General features: G+C 42.6%; 1 protein-coding gene across 1 annotated transcript; it reads left to right on the top strand.

Moving 5' to 3' along the window:
• Positions 1-4,702: 4,702 nt before the first annotated feature.
• LOC142632343 (uncharacterized) lies at positions 4,703-5,446 on the top strand. Its single transcript, XM_075806775.1, has 2 exons — positions 4,703-4,913; positions 5,166-5,446. The coding sequence occupies exons 1-2, from the start codon at positions 4,703-4,705 to the stop codon at positions 5,444-5,446; spliced, it is 492 nt and encodes a 163-aa protein (XP_075662890.1).
• The last annotated feature ends 7,253 nt before the right edge of the window (positions 5,447-12,699 follow it).

Below are 12,699 nucleotides of genomic sequence, written 5' to 3'. Positions count from 1 at the left end.
CACAGATATGTTGAATAGGTCATCCATTCCACATGCCATACACTCAAAACCAATTAAACAATGCTAGTTAAAGAAAAAGAACAAAACAACTCTTACTTAAGAAAACACTGCTCATTTACCAACACAACACTAAATGAAGTAGTTCACTTTGCATGCAACATACCCTCAATACCAATTAAACAATGCAAGAACAATACAACACTCATTTACCAACACAGCACCTAATAAAATATTTCATTCTATATGTAGACAACATAACACTCAATAAAGTATTTACCAACACAACACTAATCAAACAATTTTTCACAACACAGCATTGCCTTCAATAGTTCTATCGTACTAAAATAGACATGCATAGTTATCAAATTACACAAAAAACCCTTATACAATACTGTTAGGCTTACTTAACTGTCTTCAACAGAGGCACATAGGGAACACAGAGAACATAGGGAACACATGGGCCACAATCAAAAGTAACATACAAAAGCATACAAAAAGCATATAAAAACATTGCGGCCCCTACTACCAAAACCAACCAACAAGCATATTGTAAAGTTATAAATAAGGACATAAATAGAGAGAGCAAAGACCTTTTCACGTAGAGAGAGAGAGAGAGAGAGAGAATTTTGCCTTCAAGTGGCAGAGATGGGTTTTGATGGTGATGGTGGCTCTAAGTGACAGAGCTAGTTGATGATTGTGGTTTCAAGTGACAAAGCTAGTTGATGATGGTTGATAATGGTGGTTTCAAGTGACGGAGGTGGATGATGGTGGTTTCAGAGAGAGTCTGATGGTGATTCTAGGGATTCATGGCTAGTTTAGGGATTTTCAATGTATACGCACCATGTTTAGTGGGTGGTTAACTCAAGTGAGGGACACATGCAAAGTAAGTTGGGATAGAAGGCAATGTGGATTTTTAATGTTTTTAAATGATTTTTAATTCTCTCCATCTGCCACTTTAGCTTTCCCCGTTAGTTAGCTGACGGGAAGGACTTAAATGTCACATGTTAATTCATTTAGGGACTAAAAGTGGTAAAAATAAATGTAGGGACCAAAATAGAAAAAAGTGCAAAATGTATGGACCAAAAGTGCATTTACACCTCATATCTTTAAACCATTCATTGGTCACTTTGTTGTATATTTTGATGACATCTTAGTGTACAACAAGTTTCAGTAGGAGCATATGGAGCATCTTCATGAGGTGTTTCAAACTCTTTGAGAGCAGAAGCTTTATGCAAATCCAAAGAAATGTCATTTCCTAACTGACAGCCTTGTGTTCTTAGGCTATGTTGTTTCAGGTGAAGGAATCAAGATGGATCCAAGCAAAATTGAGGCTATACTTAGTTGACCCGTGCCAAAGTCTCTCCATGATGTTAGAAGTTTTCATGGGCTTGCTTCCTTTTATCGGTGTTTTATTAAGAATTTCAACAGTCTTATTGCCCCTGTTACTGAATGTTTAAAGGGAGGAAAGTTTCAGTGGAATGAAAAAGCCCAAAAGAGTTTTGAACTACTTAAGAAGAAGGTGATAGAAGCTTCGATTCTAGTGCTTCCAAATTTCAACAAATTATTTGAAGTAGATTGTGACGCTTTAGGTGTGGAAATTGGTGTTGTGCTCAGCCAAGAGGGTAAGCCTATTGCTTTCTTTAGTGAGAACTGAATGAATGCAAGAAAAAGTATTCTACTTATGATAAAGAATTCTATGCCATTATTCGTGCCTTGGATCATTGGAGTCATTATCTCCTTCCAAATGAGTTTCTCATTCACTCTGATCATGAAGCTTTGAAGTATTTAAATAGTTAGCAAAAACTTAACAGTTGACATGCCAGATGGGTTGAATTTCTTCAATCCTGTTCTTTGTCTATCAACATAAGTCTGGAAAGCTGAATCAAGTGGCAGATGCCTTGAGTAGAAGACATTCATTGCTAAACACTATAGAGGTGCGAGTGTTAGGTTTTGAAGTTCTCAAGGAGCTATATAATGATGATCCAGACTTTAGTAATGTGTGGAAAGATTGTTCCAAGGGTTCCATTAATAATTTCTTGAAGTAAAAAGGTTTTTTACTCAAAGACAACAGACTGTGCATTCCTCAATGTTCTTTACAAAGAGCAATTATCCAAGAAGCTCATGGGGGAGGTCTTGCTGGACACTTTGGAAGAGACAAAACTCTGGCTCTTGTTCAAGAAAATTTCTATTGGCCCAAGTTGACTCATGATGTTATGTCTTTTATGCGAAGCTGCAAAACCTGCCAAATTGCTAAGAGTCATAGCCAGAACACAGGGATGTACACACCATTACCAGTTTCCAAGGCTCCATGGGAGGATGTTAGCTTAGACTTTCTTTTGGATTTGCCTCGGACTTAAAGAAACAAGGATTCTATCATGGTGGTGGTGGCCTTGCTTGACCTCCACGAATATCTGTACAAGGAAATGTCTTGCGTCCCACGATTAACTATAGTTAAAGGAATCTCTATAAGGAAAGGATCCTGCTAGATACACATATTTATAAGGATCATCCCTACAAGGAAAGACCCTCTCCACCAAGAAATGAATGTCAGCTTTACTCTACTATAAAAACCCCAAAGCCCTCACAAACCAAGGTACGCATAATATACCCTAGCTCTAGCACTCTAGGGTTGTGAAAGTTCTCTAACTTAACCTTCAGAGGATATTTAGCCAGTACCACACTGGTACTCTCTGTAAGGTCTTCTTCTACTTTGTTGTACAGGTTTTGTCTAGAGTATGTGAAGGTTGTGTGACTTACTGATGATTATTGGCATCATCAATTGGCACTGTCTGTGGGGATAGAAACAGCCATAGTAGAAGCCATACTACCACTTTCCAGAAAAAGAGTTGTATGGTACTCACTTGCTTGATGACTACCACCAACAATAACCAAAGAGACAAACCACATACCACCGCCTTTAAGAGACAGGTTCAAACTCTTGCTGCGGCCGTGGAATGCCTCACCAAGAAAACCCATGACCTAAAGGAACAATTGCACCAAAAAAATGCAGGGCTAAACACTCAAAAGGAAAACTAAGAAGGTACTAGTGTTGAAAGAAGGGACCAAGAAGGGCCGGAAAGTAGCAATGCCCCAAGCAGATCGAAGTGACAGGATACAAGCCGTCCATATGCCACTAATGGCCCCGATCGATCAAGTTCTGATGCAAATCAAGGATGAAGAAGCCTTGACATTTCTTGGCAAGCTGAAGGGAGACCCCAGTAAGAGGTCCAGAGACAAGTACTATCGTTTTCATCATGATCATGGTCATGACACATTTGACTGCTACGACTTAATGCAGCAGATAGAAGCTCTTATCAAACAAGGAAAGTTACAAAGGTTCGTCAGCAAGGAAAAGACGGACCCGCCACAAGAACAGGTTGCTTGAAGAGAAAACGGACATCCTAGGCCACCCATAGGGGACATAAGAAAAATGTAGGGGGCACCATGGCTTCCAGTTCATCTAAGAGGGCCCGTAAAACTTACCTTAGGATGGTTCAGAACGTCCAGCTGATGGGGTTCGTCCTAAAGATGGCGCGTGTCAAGAACCTTATAATTGGATTCTTAGAGGAAAACGCTCGACGTCTCCACCACCCACACGACGATGCACTCGTTGTTTGCATACGGGTAGGGGACTACAACAGTCATCAGGTTGTAGTTGACAATGGGAGCTCTGCTGACATCCTCTACTACTCGACATTCCAACAAATGAGGATCGAAAAAGAGCGACTCATACCAACCATTGCACCACTCGTCAGGTTCAGAAGGACGAAAGTATACCACCTCGGTGTGGTTACATTACCCATGACGATCGATGACTACCCTTAGCAAATTACTAAGGATGTTACATTCCTTAATGTCGACTGCTCATCTGCTTACATTGCCATCCTGGGTCGACCTACCCTCAACTAGTGGAAAGCTGTAACTTCGACCTACCACCTGATGATCAAATTGCCCACCAAGTACGGAGTAGGAGAGGTACGTGGGGACCAAGCGGCTGCACGAGAATGCTACATAACAATGTTGGAGATGGACAACCATATACAGGCCATGAGCATAGAAGAACAGCGAACGGTTGCAGAGCTCGTTGAAGGACTTGAAAAGATACTTCTCGATAACTCCAAGCCCGACCAAACGACTAGGATCGGCGCCCTTGATAGTTCGCCGGTCCGCCAAGTGCTCACAACATTTCTCAAAGAGAACTAGGATGTCTTTGCTAGGAGCCATGAAGACATGCCCGAGATCGATCCTTCAATGATGGTGAACAGGTTGAATGTGTCATCCTCTTTTCCCATTATCTATTAGAAGAAGAGAGTATTCACCCAGGAGCGAGACAAGGCTATAGTAAGAAGTCCACAAGCTGCAAGATACAGACTTCATTAGAGAAGTGTACTACCCCGACTGGCTAAACAATGTAGTGATGGTCAAAAAAGCCAACGGGAAATGAAGGATGTGTGTGGACTTCACGGATTTGTACAAGGCATGCCCCAAGGATAGCTACCCACTCCCACGAGTTAACGTCTAGGTAGATTCGACAACAAGACACCAGTCACTAGGCTTTATAGATGCATTTCTTGGCTACAACCAGATCAAATTGGACGAAGCGGATCAGCAGAAGACTTTGTTCATCACCAGCTAGGACCTCTTCTGCTACAACATAAGGTCATTTAGTCTCAAGAATGCGGGCGCAACATATCAGAGACTCATGAACAAGATGTTTGCACATCAAATTGGAAGGAATGTCCAAGTCTACATTGACGACATGCTAGTAAAAAGCCGAAGGGAGGACGGCCATTTGGACGATCTTAAGGGGACCTTTAACACCTTCCGCTCTTACAACATGAAGCTTAATTCGAGCAAGTGTAGGTTCAGAGTGACAGCTGGAAAGTTCCAGGGGTTCATGGTATCTCAGAGAGGTATTGAAGTCAACCCAGACAAGATCGGAGCCATAATGGAGATGACGCCACCAAGGAACATGAAAGAAGTTTAAAGCCTCAACAGCAAGGTAGCTACGCTGAATAAGTTCGTATCAAGGGCAACGGATAAGTGCTTACCTTTCTACCATACGTTGAAGAAGTCCTTTGAGTAGATGACCGAGTGTCAACAAGCATTTGAGGGCCTGAAAGCCTACCTCTCTTCCTCATAGTTGCTAAACCCCTCCAAACCAGGGGAAGAGCTATTCCTTTACTTGGTTGTGTCCCCGACTGCCATCAGTGTGGCCTTGGTCAAAGAAGAAGACAGGGTGCAGAAGCCCGTATATTCTACTAGCCAAGCACTCCAAGGCGCGGAGGAAAGGTGCCCACTAATGGAGAAGCTCGCCTTCGCTTTAGTTATCGCAACCCATAAGCTCAAGCCATACTTCCAGGCCCACACTGTGGTTGTCCTGACTAAAAAGCCTTTACAGCAAGCAATGAGTAATCCTGAAGCTGCCAGACGGATGGCGCTATAAGCAATAGAATTAAGCAAGTTCAAGGTACAATACTGCCCGCGTACTGCCATAAAGGGTCGCTAACTTCATTATGAAATTCACCCATATAGAAGGTCTGGGGGCAGAAGAGCATCCTTAATGGAGTATCCACAGGACGGGTCATCTATCATGCAGGCTGGTGGAGCAGGTGTAGTACTCCGTTCTCCAGAAGGGGACAAAATCAAGTGCATGGTTCTTCTTGACTTCCCTACGACAAACAATGAAGCGAAGTACAAAGCTTTAGTGACAGGACTGGATCTCGCCAAAGCCGTAGCGGCTACAAGTGTGATTGTGTATTGCGACTTTCAGATGGTCAGGAGCCAGGTGAACAGTGACTACAAATGTAAAGGGGAAAGAATGAAGAAATACCTGGAGCAAGTAAGGAGACGGGTGGGCGAGTTATAGGCCAGTTTTGTTCAAATCCCCAAGGAAGAAAACGAGTAAGCCAACCGTCTTACCAAAGCCGCATCAATAGAACACATGATTACCCTCAGCAAGGTACTTTCTTTCGTTCAGCTTTCACCTTTGATAGATGGCGTTGGCATGTAGCAAATAAACTTGGGAAGCAACTAAACCACACCAATAGTTTCCTATTTAAAAGACGGCACACCACCTGACGGTAAGGAGGCCGCAAGAAAGCTAAAGGTCCAGGTAGCATGATTCGTCTTGATAAAGGATGTCTTGTACAAAAGAGGTTTCTCCCGCTTGTACCTGAGGTGCTTAGGCCCCGAGAAAGCGGACATCAACAGGAACCATTCCGGGTCAAGGTCGTTAGTGCACAAACTGATTCGGGCTGGATACTATTGGCTTACTATGCAAAAGGATGCCCAGGCTTATGTCAACGTCCGCAACAAATTTCAAAGGTTTAGCAATGTCATTAGACAGCCAACAAAAGAGCTCACTCCAATGATGGCCCCATGGCCCTTTGCTCAATGGGGGTTGGACATCATGGGTCCATTCCCAATAGCAATGAGACAGTTGAAATTCGTAGTGATCGACATAGACTACTTTACCAAATGGGTAGAAGCCGAAGCTTTGGCCACCATCACAGAAAATAATGTACGAAGCTTCATCTGGAGAAACATCATTTATAGGTACAGGATCCCTAAAGTCTTGGTCTCAGATAACAGAAAGCAATTCCACAACGACTCCTTCAGGGACTTTTGCTTACAATTAGGGATCAAGAACCACTACTCCCCTGCCCACCCTCAGGCCAACGGGCAAGTTGAGGTCACGAACCGATCCTTGTTCAAAATTATCAAGACTTGCCTTAAGGGGCCAAAAGGTATATCGCTAGAAGAGTTGCCAAGTGTACTATGGGCATACAAGACAACAGCCACAACGCCTACAAGAGAGATGCCATTTCGGCTAGCATATGGAAGCGAGGTAGTTATCCTCGCTGAGGTTGGACTCACAAGCTATAGGGTAGACAACCATGATGAGAGCGGGAACGACGAAGCCATGAGCCTACAGCTTGACCTAGTAGACAAGGTCAAAGCGACAGCTGAACAAAGGCTAGCACAATACCAAGATCTCATGGCCAAGCACTACAACTCCAGAGTCAGACACAGAGACTTCCAAGTTGGGGACCTCGTCTTGAGGAAGGTAACAGGTGCCACGAAAGATCCCTCCCAAGGAAAGCTCAGACCTAACTAGGAAGGGCCCTACAAAGTCACGTCATGGCCGAGGAAAGGTACCTACTACCTGGAGATGTTAGGCGGGCAGAAGTTATACCACCCATGGAACATCGAGCATCTTAAGAAATACTACCAGTAAATGACGGCATGAAAAGCGCCACTCCTCATTTCCTATTTATTTCTTTTAGTTAATTTTTATCTACAATACTTTCTAAACCCAAAGGGCAGTTTTTTATTTCTTTGTAAGAACAATTTTTTACTTATGCACATATTTATCACAATAAGAGGAGTCATTCAGATATGACATCTGTATGTATACATTTTTGCAAAACTATGCTTGCAAGTGGACGAGCTCATTACTACAAGTGGACAAATTCATTAAGTCCACAAGTGGACGAGTTCATTACTACAAGTGAATGGATCATCCCAAGGGATGCTTAGAAATTATTAAGTCCACAAGTGGACAGATCATCCTAAGGAATGCTTAAAAATTATTAAGTCCACAAGAAAATGAATTCACTAAGTCCACAAGTGGACAAGTTCATTATTACGTTCACAAGTGGATGGATCATCCTAAGGGATGCTTAAGTCCACAAGTGGATGGATCATCCTAAGGGATGCTTAAGTCCACAAGTGGAGAATCATCCCAAGGAATGCTTAGAAATCATCAAGTCTACAAGTGGACGAATTCATTAAGCCCACAAGTGGACGAGTTCACTACTACGTCCATAAGTGGATGAATACGCTGAGCCCACAAGTGGACGAATTTATTACTAAGCCCATAAGTGGACAGAGATATTAAGTTTATAGATGGACGAGTTTACTACTAAGTCCACAGGAGAACGGAGATATTAAGTCCTTAAGTGGACAAGTTTAAGGGGACAGGCTCATCCTAACGGAACCCGAAAGATACTAAGTCCCTAAGGGACAGGCACACCCAAATGGACGGGTGAATCGTAACATGTATGCTAGTCCCAAGGTGGACGGACATACGCACATCTCAAAATAAGAAATCAACACATAACAGGAGCATACTAAAAGCGACGGATGTAAAATATTAAACAGCTGCCATAAATAAAAAGAAGTGTTTACAACAAAAGCCCAAAAACACAAGGGCACTTATTATTGTCTGAAGATAAGATGGGATACATAAAAAGTTAAACAATTAAAAACTAAGTTGAAGGATTCTAGGCATCCTGAGTAGGAGGGTTCTCATCATCTTTAGTAGAAGGATTTTGGGCAACCTAGGCAGAAGGGTTCTCAGCATCTTCAATAGACAGGACCAAGGAAGCGATGGGTCTTTCCACAGTGATAGGTCTTTCCAGAGTGATGGGTCTTTCCAAGACCGTAGTCGACGGCGCACGCATCAATAAAAGGCTGCGAGGCCCTAAACTCCACCACGGCGTTGGCTTTGACCTTCTTTGTCTGCTCGCGAAGGGTCATCAGCTCCGTCTTCAAGCTTGCCTTGGCCTCTTGCGCCTTCTCTAGGAGATGGGCTTCCTCCTTCAGCTTTTTAGTCAAAGTCGTCACCTCCTTATTAAGGGTACAGAGGGCCCCCTTATATTGCTCCTGCTCCTTTTTCTGGGTCTCTTGACGTTTCTGAAGCTAACTGATCACCCCTTCTTAGGTGACACACCTATCTTGGAGCGCTTTTATATGCACCAACGCCTGAGATTCGAGCAAACCATCAGCAAAAGAATGGACCCAAGTATGAAATAGAAACATACCCTTGATAGGTTAAAGAGACCCGACACCTCCAAATCTTCAGTCATCTGCTCGGCACACGGGTCCAAATTTGTCTCCTTAATAATTGATTCAATCACCTCAATGGCGTGCTCCTTATGTGTGAGTAGACGACGAATGACTCCCTAAGTGACGAGACCCTTCCCCGTCATCAACCCTTTGCCCACTCCGTGATTGGGTTTAGGAGGCGACGGCTGCTTTGGCTGCTTATCGCTAGCAAGGGTGCCTAGTCCTTTCTTCTACGAACAATCACCCTTCCCTTCATTTTTCCATTTGGACAACCCCTTGCTGACGACTTTAGGAGCTGATGTCGATGCCCCCTCCTTCTCCTTCTGCTTATGCATCGTGGCTGACGCCCTTACCAGAGCTCTTTGCCTAGCTCCCTCCATTTTTGCGAAGGATAAAAGACGAACGTTAGATAAGCAACGTAAGTTCGAAGCATACGAAAGAAAAAAGGTCAAGAAGTAAGAACTTACGCCGATAGGAGTAAGCATTCAGCCTACGAGCCACAAGTGTCGGCTCTAGACCACCACAGTAGGTGTGCAGCGTGTCGAGGGTGATGATGTCCTTGCACTTCTATTCGTTGAAGGGGATTTCAAGCACCAGACAAAAAAGGCTCCTACTCGTCGATTATCCGCGGACGAACACTAGCTGAAAAGAAAAGAAAAAAAGGAAGTAGATGACGTCAAAAACTTAACAAATAAACAAGAAAACAATGAAAGTGCAGACAGGACTAAACCTAAATCCTTGACAATACCCCAAGTATTGTCGAAGCCATAAGGCATGGTAACCCACTCCTCTCATCAGCATACCCAGTCCCTTGGACAAAAAAGTACATATTCTTCAAATTTCTATTGGAATTAGGCATGTTCGACACCAGCCTAAGTGCCTTTTTCCTTTCTGCGAAATAATATATCCCTTGAGACGAGAAGATATGCGGGGGTTTGTACTCGTCAAGAGTAAGTCAACGGTTCCCACCATTAAGACGACCCCAAAGGACTTTAGCTCCTATGAATATCCTCCAAGCATTGGGAGCTATCTGGTTGACAGATAAACCTAGGAAATTGGCCAACTGATGGTGTAGTTTCGTCAATGGCAGTCTCAATCCCGCCACAAACATGGCATCATACATGCCAACATTTGTGGTCTTCCTAAAGTAGCACTTTTCAAACTTCTTGGGCAAACGGATTGGGATATTATCAGGGATCTAGTAACGATCCTGTAAGTTCTTAAAGATATTAGTCGTCATCGTCGGCTTGAAATCGTTGACAGTCCATATCGTGGGAAGGATGAAGGGACGAGTATAACCATCCCCTGGGCTTTCTGAACTTCCTCCCTCAAGAGCTCTCTCGTCGCCCTCACTCTCTTCCTTTTCTCCCTTGCACTCCTCCTCGCCCTTATCATAATCATCCTCATCCTCTTCTCCCTCTCCTTCCTCTACTTCCTCTCCGTCATAATCTTCCTCTTCATCATCAAGAGAATGGGTAGACAGGTCCCTCTCTGACGACCAAGATAAGCCCTCCTCAGGCCCATGGCCTGATGGGTAGACTTCGTTATAGCCCACTCCCTCACGGACTGACGAAGACTGCTCACTCGTCACTTCTCTATCACCTACCATCTATTCACCTACAAGCGATGGAGGTATTCTAAGAACCTATTTTGACGGGTCTCTCTATAGAAGTGACGACTGACGGGAGAAACAGAAGTAAAAAAGAAAAAAAATGAAAGGAGAAGAGGACTTACAGGATCAACAGACGACTCTGTAGAGGTGACGAGATCTGCAAATTGACGACTCTGTAGAGGTGACAAGATCTACAAGTTGACGGCAACGAAGTTGACGAGATCTGCGAGTTGACGACAACGAAGGTGACGAAACGACAGCTCTCCCTCTTAAGATTTGCAAAGATGAAATAAGGAAAAATGAGAGGAGGTGATGAGATATTTATAGGACGAAAGAATGTGGAAAAGAAGTGACGCTTTTGTTCAAAAACGAGGCCAACCAACCTATACCACGTGTCCTAGCATTTAATAAAAAGCTGCTTAAAGAGCCATTAATGAACACCTTTTTCCAACGGATAAATAATAAAAGAAAAGTTACACTCCATGACCCGTTAGCTAGAACTGACAGAGCCTTGGAGTAGGAAGCAGCTGACAAGGGTGTTTAAAGGAAGAAGTAAACTCATTATATACAAAGAAGCCAACGACTCCATTGAGCCCGACAGCTTCATATACATGAGAAGAAGTACGAAAGTGACGGTGCCATAGGCTGATGACCTCACCTTAATACATGAAGATCTCACCTCAATACCCGACGACATCTACATAAGACATCGGGAATCCTCAAACGAAACAAGAGACCGATGGGAATAAAGAGCATGATGGGTCCACCGTGGCCTTGCTTGACCTCCACGAATATCTGTACAAGGAAATGTCTTGCGTGCCACGATTAACCATAGTCAAGGGAATCTCTATAAGGAAAGGATCCCGCTAGATACACGTATTTATGAGGATCTTCCCTACAAGGAAAGACCCTCTCCACCAAGAAACGAATGTCAGCACTACGCTACTATAAAAACTCCAAAGCCCTCACAAACCAAGGTACGCATAATTTACCCCAACTCTAGCACTCTAGGGTTGTGAAAGTTCTCTAACTTAACCTTCGGAAGGTATTTGGCCGGTACCACACCGGTACTCTCTGTAAGGTCTTCTCCTTCTTTGTTGTGCAGGTTTCTTCTAGACCACATGAGGGTTGTGCGACTTACTGACGATCTTTGGCATCATCAAGGAGAGTATGACACTGAAGTGTCCCAAGATCCAGTAAGCCCAACTTGATATCATTCCAGTCCCAAAAGCTTTCCTTGAAGACCTGAATAATAGCCCAATATAAATGATTTTTTCCTATTAAGTCAATTTGTCTTTATTTAGTGTCTCCTAGGATGAATCAAACTTTATGTTTTATCTCTCCTAGGCCGACAAGTAATCTATTGTATTTTCTAAGTTCCTAAGAGTCATATTTGACTTTGGTCAGATTAAGTGAATGTATTTATTATTATTTTTATTTTCCTATACTTGGGGGGCTGTTCCAAGCTCTATTTAAGCTTTTGTCTGAATCACATAGAAATCATAGAGTGTATTTTCAAAATTAAAAAAACCTTGTGTTTTTTCAAAAGTAGATTTCTTCTAAAGTATCTCTTATCCCTTACGTGGATTCCTTTGGGTGGCAAGTCCCAGTTTTTGTATCTCTTGGGTGGTGTTAATCTGTATCCCATAGAGTGGTGAGCCAAAATAGTTCTATGTCCTTAGTTTAATTCCTTTGGGTGGTGTTATTTGTATCCCTTTGGGTTTACGTTAGTGGTGAGGTTATTTATCCTTCAAATTATTGAGTGTATTTCTTATCCCATAAAACCAGAAATTATTAAATATATTCATCCAACCTATTTCCATTCATCACATTGGCTAAGTTTGGGTTGCACCTTATGAATCTGGTATCAACTCATCCACGTGACTTTCAGGTTTGATTTCCCCCACAAATCCAATTCTAATTAGTGACTTATTAAAGACTTAAAATAGGACCCACGTTTGCAATAAAAAGGCCCACAAAAATATTTGTTAAGTTTTTTTTAATAACTAGGTGCTGATTATTTACGTGAATGAATTACTGAACTGGATTTTGGAGTTCTAATGAAGTTGGCTTGCACAGTATTATTACTAGGTTGAAAGTGGAAACTAGTCTGCTTATTTCCCTTAAACTGCAAGATCAAAAAATTGAAAAATCAAAAAATTTAAACTACAAAAAAAAAAAAAAAAAACTCTTTATGATACTCTGATGTATAGTCATATTCCTTATTAACAATC

Source organism: Castanea sativa, chromosome 4, assembly GCF_040712315.1.
Source record: "Castanea sativa cultivar Marrone di Chiusa Pesio chromosome 4, ASM4071231v1".
In the NCBI taxonomy this organism is placed as follows: domain Eukaryota; kingdom Viridiplantae; phylum Streptophyta; class Magnoliopsida; order Fagales; family Fagaceae; genus Castanea; species Castanea sativa.
Note: the sequence above shows the minus strand (reverse complement) of the source record. Positions and strands in the feature narration are given on the sequence as shown.